Here is an 18,109-nt window from a genome sequence, read left to right as displayed (position 1 = left end):
TGAGAAAATTAAGTGCGCCTTATAGTGCGGAAAATAAATATATATATATGTACACATATATATTCACAGAATCGGCTACAAAAGCTGAGCACCTTGAATTACACACTGGACAGAGTAATTGTTGAAAGTCGGTATATTTTCACTTCGTATGTCATACAAAAATCTTTGTCACATTCGAGATTAGCTCTACAGACATTTTCTTGTTATAACATTGTGTTCTTCCAGACTCATTAGTGTCGAGTAATTTCACCAGAGTTTAGAAAAATACATTCATCATCATAAAAAGATGAACATATCTAGAATTGAATAAAAACAATGTAAAGGTTAGTTTATTTAAAAACACAAAAAAAGGACAAAGCAAACAGATGAGGCAACATCAGATTACTACTTCCGTTCACTGTTAGTATCTAACCACACACATTTTAGGTTAGTACAGAAACAAAAACACATCTATAGAAAATTCAAAACATTTTCTTAATCTGTTCCACTAGCATGTCCAGTGGGTGTATAACCAAAGTCCTTACATAATTTCTAAAGACAATCCATATTATTTATTAATACAAGCTTCTTAGGACTCCAAAAAAAAATCTAATAATTGGTACTTTGCTAGATTATTGTAGCAGATATAATCTAATATATCCTGGTATTACACTTTTATCTAACAGTCACAGTTTATCTTTGGTAATACAGAAATTGCAGGCTGGGTTACAGAATCATAATCTTTTTCTTGTCACAATTATTAGCTCAATTCAAACTCACTTAATTGTTCGATCTTATTTGTCTGATTATTATTTCAACCCAGTTTATCTGTATGTTTTGTTTTTCATGCTCTTCTTATATGTTAGAACAATCTGAGAATTAAGTCCTCTTCCTTGGATTATTTGTGAGTGAGAAGTTCGTGTGTTAAACCATGCAGTTGTCACTAATGCCACTTCACAATAACAGTCACCACCTTCTGACCGGATGGATAGGTTTGCTCTCAAGCCTGCAGCACAGTGTTACGTTCAAAGGCAGCAGCATAAAAGTGCATTTTCAATGGCAGGTGTACACACATGGAAAAAGCACTGTGCACATTCACCCCAAAACCTTCATCTTGTCCTCAACAAGGCAAATTCACTTCCATTACATCTCTACAGTGTAAACACAAATGGTTTGATATTTCTTTGATATGCCTCAAAAACAATTTCCACTTTTCCTATTTAAGAGCTCACACATATCCACATTAAATTATATCTTTACAATTGCAAACACAATATATGTCTTGCACACAAATAAAGATGATTAACACTTTTTGCAGTCTAACAGTTGTCTGCAAGAAAGGTTTTGACACATGCAGTATAAAAAAAGGCATTCACTGTGAATTATGTTAGCTTTGGATTGTCACCCCAATACGTCATCAGAAAAAAATGTATGTTGTTTGACAATAAAATAAAATACACGATTACCTGATTGAAAACAAAAGAATCACCAGTATTTGGGGGAACTGTGTCGCATACGGTTAGCTCCATATGTATTTCTTGGTACACCACCACAGCGGATTTTAAATCAAATAACCAGCATCTGACTGACTTTCAGCTTTAATTCAAGGGGTTTAACAAATACATTAACTGTTTAGGAGTTTCAAAATTTTTTAGAAGATTTTCAGAGGTTCAAAAATAATGGAATAACCCAGTTATTTAATGGCCAGGTGAGGAAATTTTCTTAATTATTTCTTTACATCTCCAGAAAATAAAAGATTTGGATTTGACTCCAAGTGTTGCCATCGTTAGGTAAAAATTTACCTCTCGGAGAGATCGCAAAAACTTTACTACTGGCCAAATCAACAATCTGGTACAGAAGGCATGCACTGGCCATCTCAGCAACACCAAAAGAAAACTAACATGTATGATGACAGAATTATTTCTTTGATTAAGAAAAACAACTTTCAAGTAGATATTACTTTCAGAGTGTAAAATCAAGAGATGCTTTTAAGGTGCAAATCACTGATTGCAAGGATAGCAAAGCCACATTGGACTCCCTAACCCCAAAAAACGGACTTAGATTAATAGATTAACTAAACAAAAGAGAAGAAGTAGGAAGATAAAAGTAAGGAGAAAGAGAGAAATGGCTCATGGTCTGAAGCGTAGCACGTCATCTGCCAGACATGGGGGAGGTGATGTTATGGCATTGGCATGAATGTCTGCTAGTGGAACCTGATCACTAGTGTTTATTGACAATGCAACTGCTCTGATCTCAACCCAGCAGCAGATGCTTTTAGCTTTTAATACGTAAATGCAAAACGAAATGCACAAAAGACCCACAAACAATCAGCAACTGAAGGTCGTTGCAGTAAAGGCACAGCAGAACATCTCCAGGAAAAAAACACAGTGTTTGAAGATGTTCATGAGTTCTACACTTTAGGCACTCATTGACTGCAAAGACTTTCATCCAACTATTAAAAAAGACTGTGTAGAAAAATGGCTGTAGTTCCTATAGAGTAAAAGTTTTGTAAACCTCTTAAATTAAAGTCTGCACTTCAATCACATCTTTAGTGTTGAATTTAAAATCCAGAGGTGATGTACAGAGGCAGAATAACAAAGCTGTCTCCAAATACTTTTGGACCTTACTCTATGCGTATATATATTTATGGTTACAACTATGTGGGCATTGCATCATTGAAAAGTAACTGGTACAGTACACCATAACATATGAATATTTTCCACATCCAAACACAGATACAAATTCTACTGATACAGAAGACAGACTGGATGAATGTGATGGCAAATGACCGAGCTCTGTACGCCATATGTAGCAATGTTCCTTAAATGGAGTTTACCAGTTTGGAATGGCTTTCTGCTGCAGATAAAACGCCCAGTCTTTAACGTCTCACTGAACTGGTGCAAAATCGATAGTCCTCTTCACTTCACTTTGTGTTGTGTTTGGTCTTGTGGGCAAAGTGAAGAGTTTGAGGCACTGCAGTGGTCTGATAAATCTTCATAGAGCCACTTGTTTAGAAAAAAATACATCTGCTGTAGAATCACTGCATTATTTTTATGCCCTTTCCTTAAAAATGAGAGGAGCTTCGTAAGTGCAAAGCATGCCTTCTATTAAAACACATTATTAACATGAAAACATCATATAAAGATTAGCAGTAAAAGTCAAGACCGAACCACAAATAACTGGCTATCGCGATTTTTTTTTAAAACTGCAATTAAAAATCGTGGAAAAAGTAATGGCTTGTGGGTAATTATTAAACTGAACGAACTGGACTAAACATGCAAAATACATTTATACATTTAACAACATCATGTGGAATCAATAACACTGATCAAGTAACAGTACTGCTTTTTGGTATTACAGTGACTCCACTGTAACAGTTGAATGATCATAGTCACAGTCATGCCTGCCTGAGCTGCTCTTTAAAACATACATAGTCAGCTAAAGCTTCGGATTAAAAAATACGCTGTACATGCTTTTAAGTACCTTTTTTTGCAGAATTAAAACTGCAAATATTTCACTCTTGACAACAATAGTAGAAAATTACACAAACATGCTCCCACAGGGGTTTACTTCTAAATACAGAAGGCCCCTACTACAATCTACAGACATCCTCCTCATCAGATTGACTGACTTTTACAATTCTAATGCCAGTATGTTTTTCTAAATATACGCCTCTTAAATGGTGTTTATGGTCTTCGTTAACAGCAGGCTGTGATTGTCATTATCATAACAGCAGCACAGTGACTGACTACGTCCTGGGTTTATTACGAGCCAGGGACCTTTGTTGGATATTATACTCCTCTGTCTCTCATTAACGCCTGCTTGCCTCTAGACTGACTGAGCAATAGTGAAAAAAACAAAGCAAAAACAAATATGTTTAGTTGTTTCAGTTATGAAGACAGACAGATGCAGATTTCCAGATTTCCTAGCTTTTCAGTATGTCCTTAAATGTAACTTCTGTAAGATTTAGTTGACAAACACCAAAAAATACAGTTCTGTATGTTGTTCACGCTCTTTCATTGTTGGGGTTGAGGATGGTAAAGTGGAATATGTGTGCAAGTGTTATCAAGCAAGGCTTTGACTCCTCTTTCACGTTGAAGATGTCTTCTGCTGGGGCCACTTTCAATATTTTGATTTCTGAATTCTCAAGCAATGCCTTGTACCACCAGTTATGACAAACAGAGAGACCTTGGAAGGATCTTGAGAGGTGCCGACAGTCCTTCTGCTACTTGAGGTGCTCAATAATTGAAATCTCGCCTCTCTCCAGATCCGGTCCGTTCAAGACCAAAGCGCCATTTATGGCCGAAGGTGTCAATCCGTGCAGTCCGGCCTCCTTCTCGTTTTTGTCCCGTTCATTGTTGAAATTGACAGACACAACCCGCTTGGGCAGGGTGACCTCGGGAGCCGGGCTAAATCCCAGCTCTGAGGACAGCTTGCGTTTGATTGATGCAGCACGCTGGAACTTGTCATGGATCTCAATGCTAACACGACGACGGGTTTCTTTGAACTCTGCAGAGACATTTGCCGTCCACTCTGCAGCATGCGCCCGGATCTCTCCAACCTGCAATGACACAAAGATATAAAGAGGTCAGTAGAAATGCATTAGGATGACAGGAGACACATGAAAGCCAGCAACAAAAAGACTTTCACAGGTTTACTTTTGTGGTTTTTATCTGATAACAATGAAGGTAATATTTGCACACCTATTTAAAATATACTTCACCATCACCGTCTCATCCTCAGGTGTATCTAATATCTCAGGGGTCTCCAACTCCAGGCCTCGAGGGCCGGTGTCCTGCAGGTTTTAGATATAACCGTGGGTCAACACACCTGAGTCACATGATTAGTTCGTTACCAGGCCTCTGGAGAACTTCAGGACATGTTGAGGAGGTAATTTAGCCATTTGAATGGGCTGTGTTGGACCAAGGACACATCTAAAACCTGCAGGACACCGGCCCTCGAGGCCTGGAGTTGGAGACCCCTGTAATATATAATCAAGCATGTATTTTGTGTTGCTGATATAAACAGGACTCATCTTCATGTATATTTACTACAGAGTTGCTGTTGTGATTCTTTGATAGCTCTTTTCGACTGCAAAGTATAGCTCACTTTCTTTCTGTGTGTTTATTCTATATTCATTACAAGTGTGAGTGCATGTTTGTTGTTTTCTGATCATTCTGATGTTTAAAGCTCAGATGTTCGTCTTTGTTATATTTCCAGATTCTTGTTTACTATTCTAGTACTGTGAATCTTAGTTCTGCTAACACTGAGTTTTAATTTATCTTCAGTCCTGTTGGCGAGCGTTACAATATTATGGTCGGGTTTCTGTCTTGATTTTGTTATTGATGCCTCCAAAGAGTTTCTCTGTATCATGTTATTCTTAGTTTTTTGTCTCTTACTGGTTATCTTTTTGGTTATTTCCTGTTTTACTTTGATAGTTAGTCGTCTCTGGAGCCTTGCTTTTACTTCTCCCCACGATTGTCTTGATTTGTCAGCACAAATTCCTCATTTATACCAGCTGTGTATAAATAGTCCTGCCTTCAGTCTTTGTGTCAGTGTGTGTGTGTGTGTGTGTGTGTGTGTGTGTGCACTGCAGCCATACAATTTATGGATAATAAGATCCACAGAGCCATTCTGCTACCCCATCTGGCCAAAAATGAAATCTCTTGAAGATAGTGATAATGTCTGTGCGTCTAACTGCATCTGCGGTGACTTATGATAATAACACGCCTGCATCTACAGACCAGTGAGATGGCATATCACAGCAGGACTGCAAGATGTGATTATGTAATTGTGCTCTTGACAAAAATGTGACTTTCACACTCCAGAGGATGTTTTTGATAATAACTGGTAAAAATGTATGAAAAATTCTTTATTCATGCTCACCAGCAAAATTCAGGTAGCACAAAGAACACAGCTGTATCACTCAGAAGGAGACCCTGACAGTTTTTTAAAAAAGGGCTGGAAATGTCCAGAAGTTCCTTTTTGGAAACAAGGTTGGATTTATTTTTGATAATCTCTGTTATATTTAGTATTAAAGTCATTTGATATTAAGCTTCATCATCACACATTGTCTAAATGATCTCTATTTCCCTCTGGGGATGATCACAATAAGATCCAGTGCTTGTGTTTTGATGGCAGTGAGTCGATTGGATTAGAAAACAGTCGTATCACTGAAATAACGTTAAACAGAGGGCAAAAGTTGAAGTGGCGATATGGCATAATGTAGCTCGAATAATGAGTGTCATTGTACAGAAAGAGGCACATGGTGACAGGTACACATAAAGCTGATAAAAGGAACAAAAACAAGCTGCAAAAAGTTAGATGAAGCAGAAAATAGAAACCGAGGGTATCGTACCTCTTCTTTTGTCCTCTTGGAGATGACTTTCAGCCAGTCTCCAATCATACTGAGGATAGCAGCAAAGTAGGCCAGCCCAACCAGAATCCAGAACCACACGACTGGTTTGTAGTAGTCCATGTACTCAATATCTGACCCACCTACACACACACACACACACACACACACACACACACACACACACACACACACACAGATTAATGAGACGGATCAACATGACTCAGAGAACCAGGTCCAAACTGTGTCTTAGCATTAAATCACTGGTTGTGCTTTTTACCTGCCACAAAGTCCCCAAAACCAATAGTAGTCAAGGTGATGACGACAAAGTACAGGGACTCCAGCGCAGACCAGCCCTCGATGTGTTTAAAGATGGCTGCCGGGAGGGCCACAAACAGCAGGCAGCCAAACAGCACGAACAGCAGCGTGGATATGACCCAGATCTTTGTCTGACTGATCTCCCCATGCTACACGGGAAAGAAAAGGACATCGTTCAAATACTCAACATAAACTTTGTGTGTCTGCAGGCAGGGAGAATCCAGACATTAAGTATTCAGATCTCAAAGGTATAATACTGGATTAGATTCCTGCACTTGACATCACACTCAAATAAAAGTACAAAAGTGTCACCAAAGGAAAAGATGAAAAATGAAAGAACTCAGTAGATGTTGATGTGGAGGTTGTGTTAATCTATGTACACAAGGCTGGCTCCAGTTACTTCTAATTACGCCAGTCTACCTGTGAAACTGCATTTAGTCAGAATTAAGCTGTAGTATTACTCAGTCGAAAATGTTAATTCTGTGGAAACCTGTGGAATGACAATATTTCATATAAAATAAAAGACAACGTGTTTCTCTCTCAGGTTAAACAGCTAAAGTCATTAAGGATTATTATAAGGATTATTATCTGGTAAGCATTAATGTTTGCAGAGTTGAGATGTTTAAGGTGGGACCAAAGTGGAGGACTGGCTGATAATAATAATAAAGCAGACTGTTAAACAGAATACTCTGAAGTGAAATGCCAAATTAGCCTGATGCTGTTAGCAGTAATGGCATTATTCCATAAATTGGTCCCGTGGGTGCAGCTGAAGAGAAAAGACATTCACTGAGGATAATGCTGCAGTCTCACACAGTCTGCACTGAGCAATCAGGCTTTCATAGTCACACGGGCACTTACACAATGAACTTTTGTCTTCTTTCCTTAATCACAATATTCATTACTCAGTCCCTCGGGTGCCCTGAGAGCAGCGGGAGGAGGAAATCATTCCAAAGTATGTTTCTGTTTTCAGATTTCTGCTCCTTCAAGACTACAAAACAAATTATTCACACCAGCTGCTTGAACTTTGAAGATGTGGCTGCGAACTGAGTCACCTTTGTCTCTCTTAATAGATCTGCAGGCTTTTTTTTTGCAACATGTGAGAAGAATGTGACAACACGATAAATGAAAATCAGCTTGAAAATGAGTGCCCTGCAACGACAAATACAAAGAGATCTTTTTCTCATTTGGATGAGCATCAAGTGTTTTAATGAGCACTGACTCCAAAATAAAGGAAATGATTTACTCAGTTTGAGCACATTTACAATATTACTTTTTTTCCGTTTTAGTGGTCAGTGGCTAATGCATGACCTTACTGTTCCTACTGATGTATCTTTTCAATACTAAATGTTTGGGTCTTTAGGTTTTTCTATTTGTGACTGTATTTGTAGTTTGAATTCAGATGTGTTTAGGGTCGGATTATTGCGATTCCTCTTATTTTGGGTCTATTTCGACTTGATTTTATTATTATTGTAATGTCTTTCAGTTTTGTGGTTAGAGTTAGTCAGTCTTTGGTTCCTCTGTTTTCAGGGATGGTTAATTTATATAAATTTTTCTAGTAGCACTAGTCTCCTTAGTGTTCATGTGTGTGCCTTCTTCTGCATTCCCCTGTCCCTAACTTCTTAGTAAGTGTTTTAACACTTTAAAACACAAATTAGTTAAACTTGAGGGATGGCACAAACCATTGTGAATTTATCTCCCTCGGTGCAAATGAAGCAACAAAGATGCTCCTAAGAGACAACAAGAACAAAACCCCCCAAAAGGGAGTGATTTTGCAGGTGCTTGCTCTATCTTTATTCCTGATTCAGTTTTCTCTAGTGTTATTGTTGTGTTGTTAGTGTCCTTTTCAATGCTAGTAGAAGACGGTCCATTACAGAAATAACACATGGCATCAACCCAGCAGCAGGACCGTTATCTACTCCACTGCGTGAGCAGGAACAGGAAAAGCACTGCCAGAAATGACAGCAGGTTCACCTGTCACACTGAGCATATGTGACAGGCATAAAAAAGGCCTGGAGATGCCGTGGCAAACGTTATGATGCTTGCAACATCATCTTTGAAGAGGATTGAAGTCTTTCTAAGGCCTTGCACTAAATGGACAAGCTCCAGACTGCATATCTCAACTTCTTCCTAAACAAACTGCTGTTCACTGTCTTCGTTCACAAGCTTAAAATCTATTACCTGTCCCCTCATACAAAAGCGAGGACTGTGGTGGATAGAGCCTTTCAGTCTGTGGCACCAAGGCTCTGGAACAGTTTACCAATCCAGTTTACTCTGTTTGTCTGACTCTGTGAAGTCTTTGAAAGAAACAGTTCAAAACTTTTCTGTTTTTTCAGGTCATTTTTAAGCAATAAATTGCAAAAAAGAAGAGCCAGATGTTGCGAATATGATACAAAATCAAACTCATATATGCAAATTAATACTGAATTATTGTTTTGTGAAAAGGTTCAGTGAAAGCTCTTCAAAATATTTACATTTTCTGGGAATTATTTTCTGGTTCAGGCTTTGAAAGTTTAATGTGATCGTGTTTGATGCTCCACACTCACCACGAACATCTTCTCCACTTTGTCAATGCCTTTGCCAAATATGGTGCCGAGCTGGTCTCCTACACCGGCCAAAAGGAAGCCAAACAGCGGTATCCCTAACAAAGCATAGACAATGCAGAATATTCTCCCGCCTTCGGTGTGGGGAGAGATGTTCCCAAAACCTGCGAAGAGGACACATCACCCGTGATTTGATGATTTGAATCCCGGTATTCGCTGCATGAAGACTGCATTTGTGAATTTAATACAGTTTGGAAGATATCCAACCACTACACTCGAAACACTGCTGGATAGATAGTGAAATATATTAGCTGCGTTTTTAAATTACACTTCTATGACACTGCATGTTTCCATTTTTTCCATTTTTGAATATATTCTATCTAATTACAAAAAAGAGTTAATATAACTCAACTAAGGTGGAAGTACAGTGTCATGCAAGTAGAAATGGCCACTGTGTTGAAAGTGAGGAGAGTTTAAGAAATCTATACACATGCATGCACAAAGTAAATGTATGGGGAAAGTAAGTGTGCTAGTTTGATTATATCCACAAAGGAGATGTATAATCAATAACTAAAGAAAGGTCACTGTTATGTAACTAACTGTAAGAGCTATATTTAGAGGACTGTCAACTCAAAAGTAAACATAAATTAATTAAAAACGGAAAATATACAATGTGGTTCTTTCGGTCTGAACATAGATGCTCTTTGTGTGAGTGTATGTGTGTGTTTCCTACCAATGGTTGTGATGACAGTCCCAGCAAAGAAGAAGGCAGAGCTCAGGTCCCACAGGCTGCTGTTGTTGGTCATTGTTCCTGCAGGATTTACTCCTGAACGGATGGCGGACACAACTTGCTAAAAGGTAGAGAGAAAGAAAAATACAGCCAGAGTCACAGACAGCAACAAAATAAAGTACGACTATTAAAATACAAGATACGGGAAAATAAGAGTATGAATATAAACATAAATATGATTGTTTACAGTTTACATCAGCAGATGGAGTAAGCGATAACAGGGTGAATAAATTAGAGGTGATATTGCAGATCTCCTGTCTGGTAAGCTGGGATGGCATTCGAGTATTATACATAATAAAGTGTTGTTGTGTGTGGGCACAGCTTTAAAATGTATTTAAACATCATCCCTGCAGAATGAGGAGTCATTCAGTCTAAAAGCCACAGGCAGAAAAGATCTCCTGTAGCGCTCAAACCTGCACATTAGAGCAGCCTCTTACTGTGAGTGCTGCGATGATCAATCAGGGTCCCATGCATTGTTGGATTGTCCCTAATGCTGAAGAGTTTCATCAGCATCCTCCTCTCAGACATCAGTAAATCATTAAAAAGCTACTATAAGACACTTTTCTTTGCAGATGTGCAGGAATGTGTTTTTGTGCTTACCTGTGTAACAAATTAAAGAAGGAAAATATATGAAATATCATTGTAAACGACGCAAATATCTACAAGTGATAAAGAAAATACATTATCTTGTGTGAATTTAAGAATTTCTGATTTTGTTGGGCCGTAGCTGGAAGACCAAGCAAACAGCAAGAGTCTGAAACAGAGCAGAAACTCTCGGTCTCAGACGCTCTTCCTTTTAAAGCTAAAGGAGCTGTCCATGGTGCTGAAACCAGTGCTGCTGTGCTGAATCATAGTAGGGTACAGTACATATACGCTGCTCTACTTAATGCATGAGTTTTAACATTAATATTAATGTCAGGTTAGTCTTACCTTAACCAGCTCCTCCAGCTGGCTCTGGTTGACACAGGAGTGTCTGGAAAGGAACTGCAGCTTCTGGGACAGGATGGCCAAACGCTGTTCACTATTCGAAAGAGAAAGAGCACTATTATGTCAACTGAACAAAGTTTGATTTGGTTTATAAACATCAAAGACTAATGGAATTATATATATGACAGCCTAAATATTTTAGAGTAGGACTAATATGTTCAGTATTTCTGTATTACTCATGGGAATCGTTTGGGGGCTTTCCTACTTTGGTGAAATAAATAATCTCAGTCGTGTCTTTGTTAACTGTGGGAAACGAAGAGTTCACAGCCAAATATACAGCACAGGATACTGGGAAAAATCAAATCTTTATTACCAGGCTGAGGCCATACATGGAAGGTCAGTCACTCTGGCAAACAAATCTGGCAGATAGAAGATCAGAAGCAAGATCCAACAAAATAGGCAAAAGATCACTCACATCCGGTCAGAAGTAGTAAGAACACAAAGGCACAAAGAGTACAACAAAACACGAGGAGCAGCAGGGCGTGTCTACAAGGGTTGTTTTTATGAAGACAGCACAGTCTGGAAAATGGGAAGTAAAGAAGTTGGGCTACGGATACCAAGGTAAGTGACTGAACAGAGATAAAGAGCTGGAAAGTGAGCAAAAGCTGGAAGCAGGAAGTGTATGACAAACAGATATTTCAAAATATAACAGGAAGTGAAAACACAGAAATCCAAACACATGATATGAAACTAACACAGAACCCCAAAAATTAAGTGTAGTAGAACTGTACATGTTTTAATGACTCAGTCAGTTTCATGCTCCCAATCAAGAGCAGAAACTAGCACAGACTTGTATATATTCTTTAGTCATCTGTGTTGAAGACTGCATTAAACTAGGGCTGTTTCAGGAAGTGCACTACAGGGTACCCAGTGGTGAGCTGAAAATACATAAAGCTAAAAGTTTACATCTAAACATTTATGACTTTAATAAACATAACATTTAATATATTTTTACTTTAAATAAATATTCATAGAAGATCAAGCATACCGCACTTATTTGTAGGGTCTTAACCTTTGGGTTCATTGCCACAGAGGAGCAATTATGGGAGGGGTGGGACAGCTAAATAGATGGATGGATGGCTGGCCTACCTCTCTTTAACCTGCTTACCTCTCATGGGGCTGCTCCAGGGATCTGAAGACTGCTGCTCCCATCACCAGGTACAGAACCACCAAAAGAAAGATGGCTGTCACCGTCTTCCACTTCATCACTGTGGCAACCACCTGCAACACTTCAGCTTGTTAATCAAACCATATACATACCTGCATGCAAGAGGTGTCCCAAAATAAACTACAATGACACCACAGGGTGTAACAAAAGTCCTGTGAAAACATCTCATTTGTCCTCACCTCGCTCTCCTCCGGAGGCGTCAGTGTCATTGGCTTTGTGGAGAAGGAGAGGCGGGGCTTAGTGTTGTGAGTGGCGGATTTAGGGTCCAATAAGTCTGGAGCTGCCACTACCAGGGGAAATGAGAAAATGGCATTCAATTATTTTCCCTCCCATGCACTTTTCTCCCTGCCTGTCTCTGCTCATACATGCTCCAGTCAACAGATTTAGCTTGTTAATTTTAGAAAGCCTTATGAATAAATCACCAGCAAAACTTTGAAGTGGTTGCTACATGCTAACACTGGAAAAGGGCTGAGTCGGGCCCTCAAGTTGAGTTTAGCTACACCCGCGTGTGTAACACGTATCTGTGCTTTTATAAAATCTAACATATGATGAGTGATGTGCATCTTAAATATAGACAAATATAGTGAGAGTATGAAGGCTATGACTTTCTAAAAGAGCAATAGAAAAGCAAGGGCGAATGTTGCTAAAGATACCACAAGAGGAAAAAAAGGTGCTGAGGCCTTTGTAGAAGAAGTGTTTTAAATTATGAAATGTACGTAAAATCAATTCACTCTGCAAATCCTGAAAGAATTAGCATAAAACCATTGTTGTATCAGCTGTTTTATTCTGCTGTAGTTTGTATGCACTTCTGCAGTTTTTTGCAGCATGTTTCTTTAATTTCCTATAAAGGGGGCCTATTCTAATGGTTTCCCACCCTACAGTATTTTTATACCTGGACTCTCCTAAAGTAAATGGTAAATGGCCTGTATTTGTATAGCGCTTTTACTAGTCCCCTCTAGGGACCCCAAAGCGCTTTACACACCCAGTCATCCACCCATTCACACACTGGTGGAGGCAAACTACAGTTGTAGCCACAGCTGCCAGACTGACAGAAGACTGACAGAAGCAAGGCTGCCATATCGCGCCATCGGCCCTTCTGGCCAACACCAGTAGGCGGTAGGTGAAGTGTCTTGCCCAAGGACACAACGACCGAGACTGTCCAAGCCGGGGCTCAAACCGGCAACCTTCCAATTACAAGGCGAACTCCCAACTCTTGAGCCACGATCGAAGTAGAGTTTTTCATGATTCACAGCTGTTGTGCTCATGGCCAGAGCAGTGTGCTGGGGAGGACCATATTAGGGATATCCTCTCTCTTTGGCATTATTTAGACCCAAACCCAAAAAACACTGTCTTGAACTGGATGCCAAGTTTAAAATCTGAGCTGTTGAGCTGGTCTGACTGATTCAGCTGCTGATATACTGGGATTTTCCCAATCTCTTGGGTTTATAGAGAATAGTTTAAAAAAGAAAAAAGTGATTGTCAGTTCTCAGGACAAAAATACCTATATGATGCCAGAGGTCAGAGGAGAATGTAACAGTAACCAAGGTATGCAGAAGAACATGTACAACATGTCAAACCTTGAAGCCAAAGGGCTATAGCAGCAGAAGACCACACCAGGTATCACTCCTGTCAGCTAAGAACAGAAAATCGAGGCTACAGTTCTAATATGATTGGGAAAATGACTTCTGCTGAAACCTTTGGATGAAAACATGGATCCATCATGCAGTGTATAATGAATTCAAGCTGGTGGTGGGGGGATGGTGTGTGGAGAAATTTCCCTGGCACACTTTGGGCCCCTTAGTACCAACTGTTTAAACAAGTTGGTACAAACATTATGTGTAAACCCTAGAGATTAAATGGCACTGCATACCCGAGTATTGTTCTTAACTATGTCCTAAAAATATTCCTTCATGATCACAGCCATCTTTTAATGGCTGCTTCGAGCAAGATAGCACACCAAAGTTCAAATCATGTCAAACTGGTTTCTTGAACATGACACTGTACTCAAAAGCCCTCCACAGTCACCAGATCTCAATCCAATAGAGCACCTTCGAGACACTATCATGTCAATATGGACCAACATGAGGAGTGTTTCCAGCAGCTTGTTGAATCAATGCCATAAAGAATTAAGACAACTCTGATGTGACCTCTCCAGAGTGTACTCCGCCTCTTGCCTTGTGACAGCTGGGTCAAGCTTCAACCCCCCGCAACCATGAAAACGGTTAAGAAAATGGATAAATGGATGGCTAAAATAAGGGGTAATAAGTCCTGATTGATTATGCTGTAATTGCAAAGATAATACATTCTTTTTCTTTCCAAACTTTGCTTTCTTGTCTCCCGGGAGGAGACACAAATCCCACTGGGGTTGAGTCAGGAAGGGCATCTGGGGTAAAAGCTCTGCCAAATCAAACACTGTAGTGACCCACTGTGAATAAAGGAGCAGCCGAAAGCAGCTTCCTTTCCTTTTTCTTTTGTGACCAGGACAATGGCATTTGTAAATGTAATTATTTCCCACAAAGAATGGAATACGCCTCACATTTAACATTCATCTTAAATGGTATGTAGTTACAAAACAAATCTTATAAAATAAGACAACAAGCAGATGAATAATATATATTTTCTCTATTCCTATCTAACATAACAGTTAATACACAGGACCTAAAACTACATTACAAAATGTGATATCCACTTAAAATGTTCATTGTCTTGGTTCTTTACTACACTTAACAGTCCTAATAATTGGTAAGGAAAGTATGTTCTGGGTTAAAGCGCAGGGAGCTTAAGAGAAGAGAAGAGAAGGCAAGACTGGTTTAGGCACATTTTCTACTAGAAATATTAAAAATGTTAAGAAAAGTTCATTAATAGTTCCTCAAATAATTGTAGTTCACACAAATACAACAAAAATAGATGAAATCAGACAAAACTGCAACATTTTCAAATTCTTTTAAATGTTTTTCTTTATATATAGATTTATAAACAAAAACTGTATCAGGAGAAAAATAAAATATATTAAAAATAAAAAGGTCAGAAGCGTCCACCCTGATCACGTGCACTGCTGACCTACCGTTTATCTTAGAAGCACTCCTCTTCCTTCCGATAGTGTCTTTCGCAAAAGTTAAACCATCCCCCTCTCTGTGATCATCAGTGTAGGGTTTGTTAATATAATGCTAGCAGTGAACACATGAATCATGGATTCTCTTTGACGGGATTAGTTTTCGAAATAAAAAAGGAATTCAAAAAGCCTTTTTTCTGGCAAGCTGAGACAGTTTAGCTGAATAAATATTTAGTGAAACAAAGCAAACACGTACATGCAGCTGTGCAGGAAGGAGTCAAGACTTAGTCACACATCGGAACTCATAAACACACACTTCAGCCTCTCCTATCACTGTAGGTGGATAATTAAGAACAGTCTGCCGAGTTTTGCGTAAGTTTTGGGACTCCGAGTTAGTTTTTGTGAAATTTGGGGTGAATCTGAGGTGTGGGTGATGCTGGTGTAACATTTTTTTTCACAAACTTCATGAGGTTATGAAGAAGTTTCAGGATAACTTTTCTCCCATACAAACTGTGAATTCACTTACTCCTTGTTGCCTATCCGATGCCCTCCGCTCTCCTCTTCTCCTCGTCCGAGGCTCTCACTGCGTTCGGGGGAATCTTTCCTCTTCTGCGTGTCTCCTCCCTGCGGTGCTGAAGAGGGGGGACGAACTGGCGCTCCGTTTTCCCTCTGCTGTTCTACTTTTACCGCTGATGGGACGATAGTGTCGAGTCTGCACCTTTCTCTTACTGTCTCCGCGCGCAACTCCAAAGGGTTTCCTCCGGTGTGTCTTTGTCGTTTGTTATTCTCGCTGCTGTTTCTGCTCTGGAGCATCCACTGCGCTCTGTCTGCGCTCTGGCTTTTTGAGCGCACCGCTGGACCGGTGGAATAACACCGAGAGAAAGGAGGGGTTGGAGTGGGGTGGAGTAAGGACAGGGGTGGATGTGCAGGACACAGGGAGGTGCTTACTGCCCAGGGAGGTTTCTAGAGGATTTGAGGAGTTCCAATAAATGTGCAGCGAATCTGCTGCACGGTTTTTTTTTTTTGTCATGATTCTGACTGCTGATCGATACCGGAGCAACATGCCTGAAGCTTATGCACAAAAGGCAGACGCTGCCCGGTGATGGCCATGTGGTGATTCCCTGGGGCTGAAAAACTAAAGTAAGAAAAAGAAAAGAAAAGCAGAATTACTTCTTTGCTCCCTACAACCTGGTACAAGATAAGATACATTTCTTTATAGACAGTTTTTTCCCCTTCATAATGGTAGGTGAGGCCTCACTTCTGCTAATTTGAGTAACTAAATTCAGTTAACTGTTTTTGACTCCAACTACAATCACCCTGGGTCAACACACCTGAATCAAATGATTAGTTCATTGCCAGGCCTCTGGAGAACTTAAAGACACGCTGAGTAGGAAATTTAACCATGTAAATCAGCTGTACTGGATCGAGGATCAAGGACACATTTAAAAACCTGCAGGACACCTGCCCTTGAGGCCTGGAGTTCCCTACCCCTGCATTAGGTAATAGTACTTGGTAACAGGTACCTTTTTAGTAACCACTCAGCAAGTGGTCCAAGCAATCTGACACAATCATAAATGTGATGTCAACAGACTGCATGCCACGATTGGCTGATCAGTGGCATTGCTCATGAGAGCGTTTCCTTCATGAAAATCAAAACCACATTTACCTGGGAAAGTAGGTAATAGCTACACAAAAAACCAACACCGTGGTCCCTGTGTCTGACAAATAGCAAAGCACCGAGCAGCAGGTATACCATCGCCTCAGCTTCCTTTCTTGTGGTGTTCATGATGCATCCAAATTACATCACAAGACATTTGCCCGAGTTTCTATAACGACCCCAGCACATTAGGTGGGACTCAATTGTAATGGAATCACACTGACCCAATCCAAGTAGTCACTAATGGGAAAGGGCTAATAGAGGCAGGCAACCATAACACTTATGGTCAGTTTAGAATCACCAATCAACCTAACCCCATGCAAATCCATCTTTTATATACAGTCTATAGTATTCACACAGAAATAAAATCATGTTGGACAAACCTCCAAAAAGTGTTTATTATTAACAAATGCTTTGCACAAGGTAGTCCGAATGATCTTTAGTGACCAGACCTGATTTCTCAGTAGGGAAGTTTCACTATAGTTTAGCTGCCAGAGTGAAGTAATATGCTTCATCAAACAGGTGGATAAAAGAGGTGATGAAGTATGCACTGTTGGTAAAAGATGGATACAGAAATAAGGAATCTGAGTGGTGAAGTCAGAGCGGAGGCACCATAAACCTGGAGTATTTCTAATGTCCAGCAGGGGGCGACTCCTTTCATTTCAAAAAGAGGTCTGATTGTACAGAAGCCTTAGGGAAAACTATGGAAGCCCGTTTCCGCCACTAAAAAAAAAAAAAAGGATCCATAACTCAAAATTTCGAGTTATTTTCTCGAAATTTCGAGTTATTATCTCGAAATTTCGAGTTATTTTCTCGAAATTTCGAGTTATTTTCTCGAAATTTCGACATATTAACTCAAAATTTTGAGAAAAGCAACTCGAAATTTCGAGTTAGCGCTGCCAATCAGTAATCTACGTGAATGACGTCATTTCCATGTTACCCGGAAGCTGAAGCCCTCAGCTACAAATGCTACAGCTAAGCTACCGGTATTACATCCAGTCGTGAATGCACAGATTGCTGAGTGTTTTCAGCCTGGCTTCACAAATGATGAAATCCCTGTGTTATTAGCTGAATCACATGGTGTTACTATCAGCAAACATACTTTAATTTGTTGGGATCCGTTTTTGAGTGCGCGGTCCTGCACCATATGCTTCCGGGTAACAAGAAAGCGACCTCATTCACGTATATTTTTGATTGGCAGAGCTAACTCGAAATTTTGAGAAAAGTAACTCGAAATTTCGAGTTATATTTCTCGAAATTTCG

At 39.6% G+C, this 18,109-nt stretch overlaps 1 protein-coding gene across 1 annotated transcript; it reads right to left on the bottom strand.

Moving 5' to 3' along the window:
- Nucleotides 1–3,330: 3,330 nt before the first annotated feature.
- On the bottom strand, nucleotides 3,331–16,488 carry kcnk2a (potassium channel, subfamily K, member 2a). Its single transcript, XM_040011979.1, has 9 exons — nucleotides 15,716–16,488; nucleotides 12,317–12,423; nucleotides 12,078–12,190; nucleotides 10,913–11,003; nucleotides 9,926–10,043; nucleotides 9,196–9,356; nucleotides 6,615–6,801; nucleotides 6,338–6,477; nucleotides 3,331–4,540 (listed from the first exon to the last, which is right to left on the bottom strand). Coding segments are annotated over exons 1-9 (1,254 nt in total). The 5' UTR covers nucleotides 15,717–16,488; the 3' UTR covers nucleotides 3,331–4,204.
- Between the last annotated feature and the right edge of the window lie 1,621 nt (nucleotides 16,489–18,109).

The sequence above is a fragment of the Simochromis diagramma genome, unplaced genomic scaffold (assembly GCF_900408965.1).
Source record: "Simochromis diagramma unplaced genomic scaffold, fSimDia1.1 OVJJ01000603.1, whole genome shotgun sequence".
Lineage (NCBI taxonomy): Eukaryota > Metazoa > Chordata > Actinopteri > Cichliformes > Cichlidae > Simochromis > Simochromis diagramma.
Note: the sequence above shows the minus strand (reverse complement) of the source record. Positions and strands in the feature narration are given on the sequence as shown.

What these genes read in the sequence shown, in the direction of transcription:
- kcnk2a (XM_040011979.1), bottom strand. An exon ending in CGCCTCCGGAGGAGAGCGAG is followed by an intron (nt 12,191 to 12,316) that starts GTGAGGACAAAT and finishes GAAGTGTTGCAG; the next exon opens with GTGGTTGCCACAGTGATGAA. An exon ending in GACTGTCATCACAACCATTG is followed by an intron (nt 9,357 to 9,925) that starts GTAGGAAACACA and finishes TCCTCTTCGCAG; the next exon opens with GTTTTGGGAACATCTCTCCC.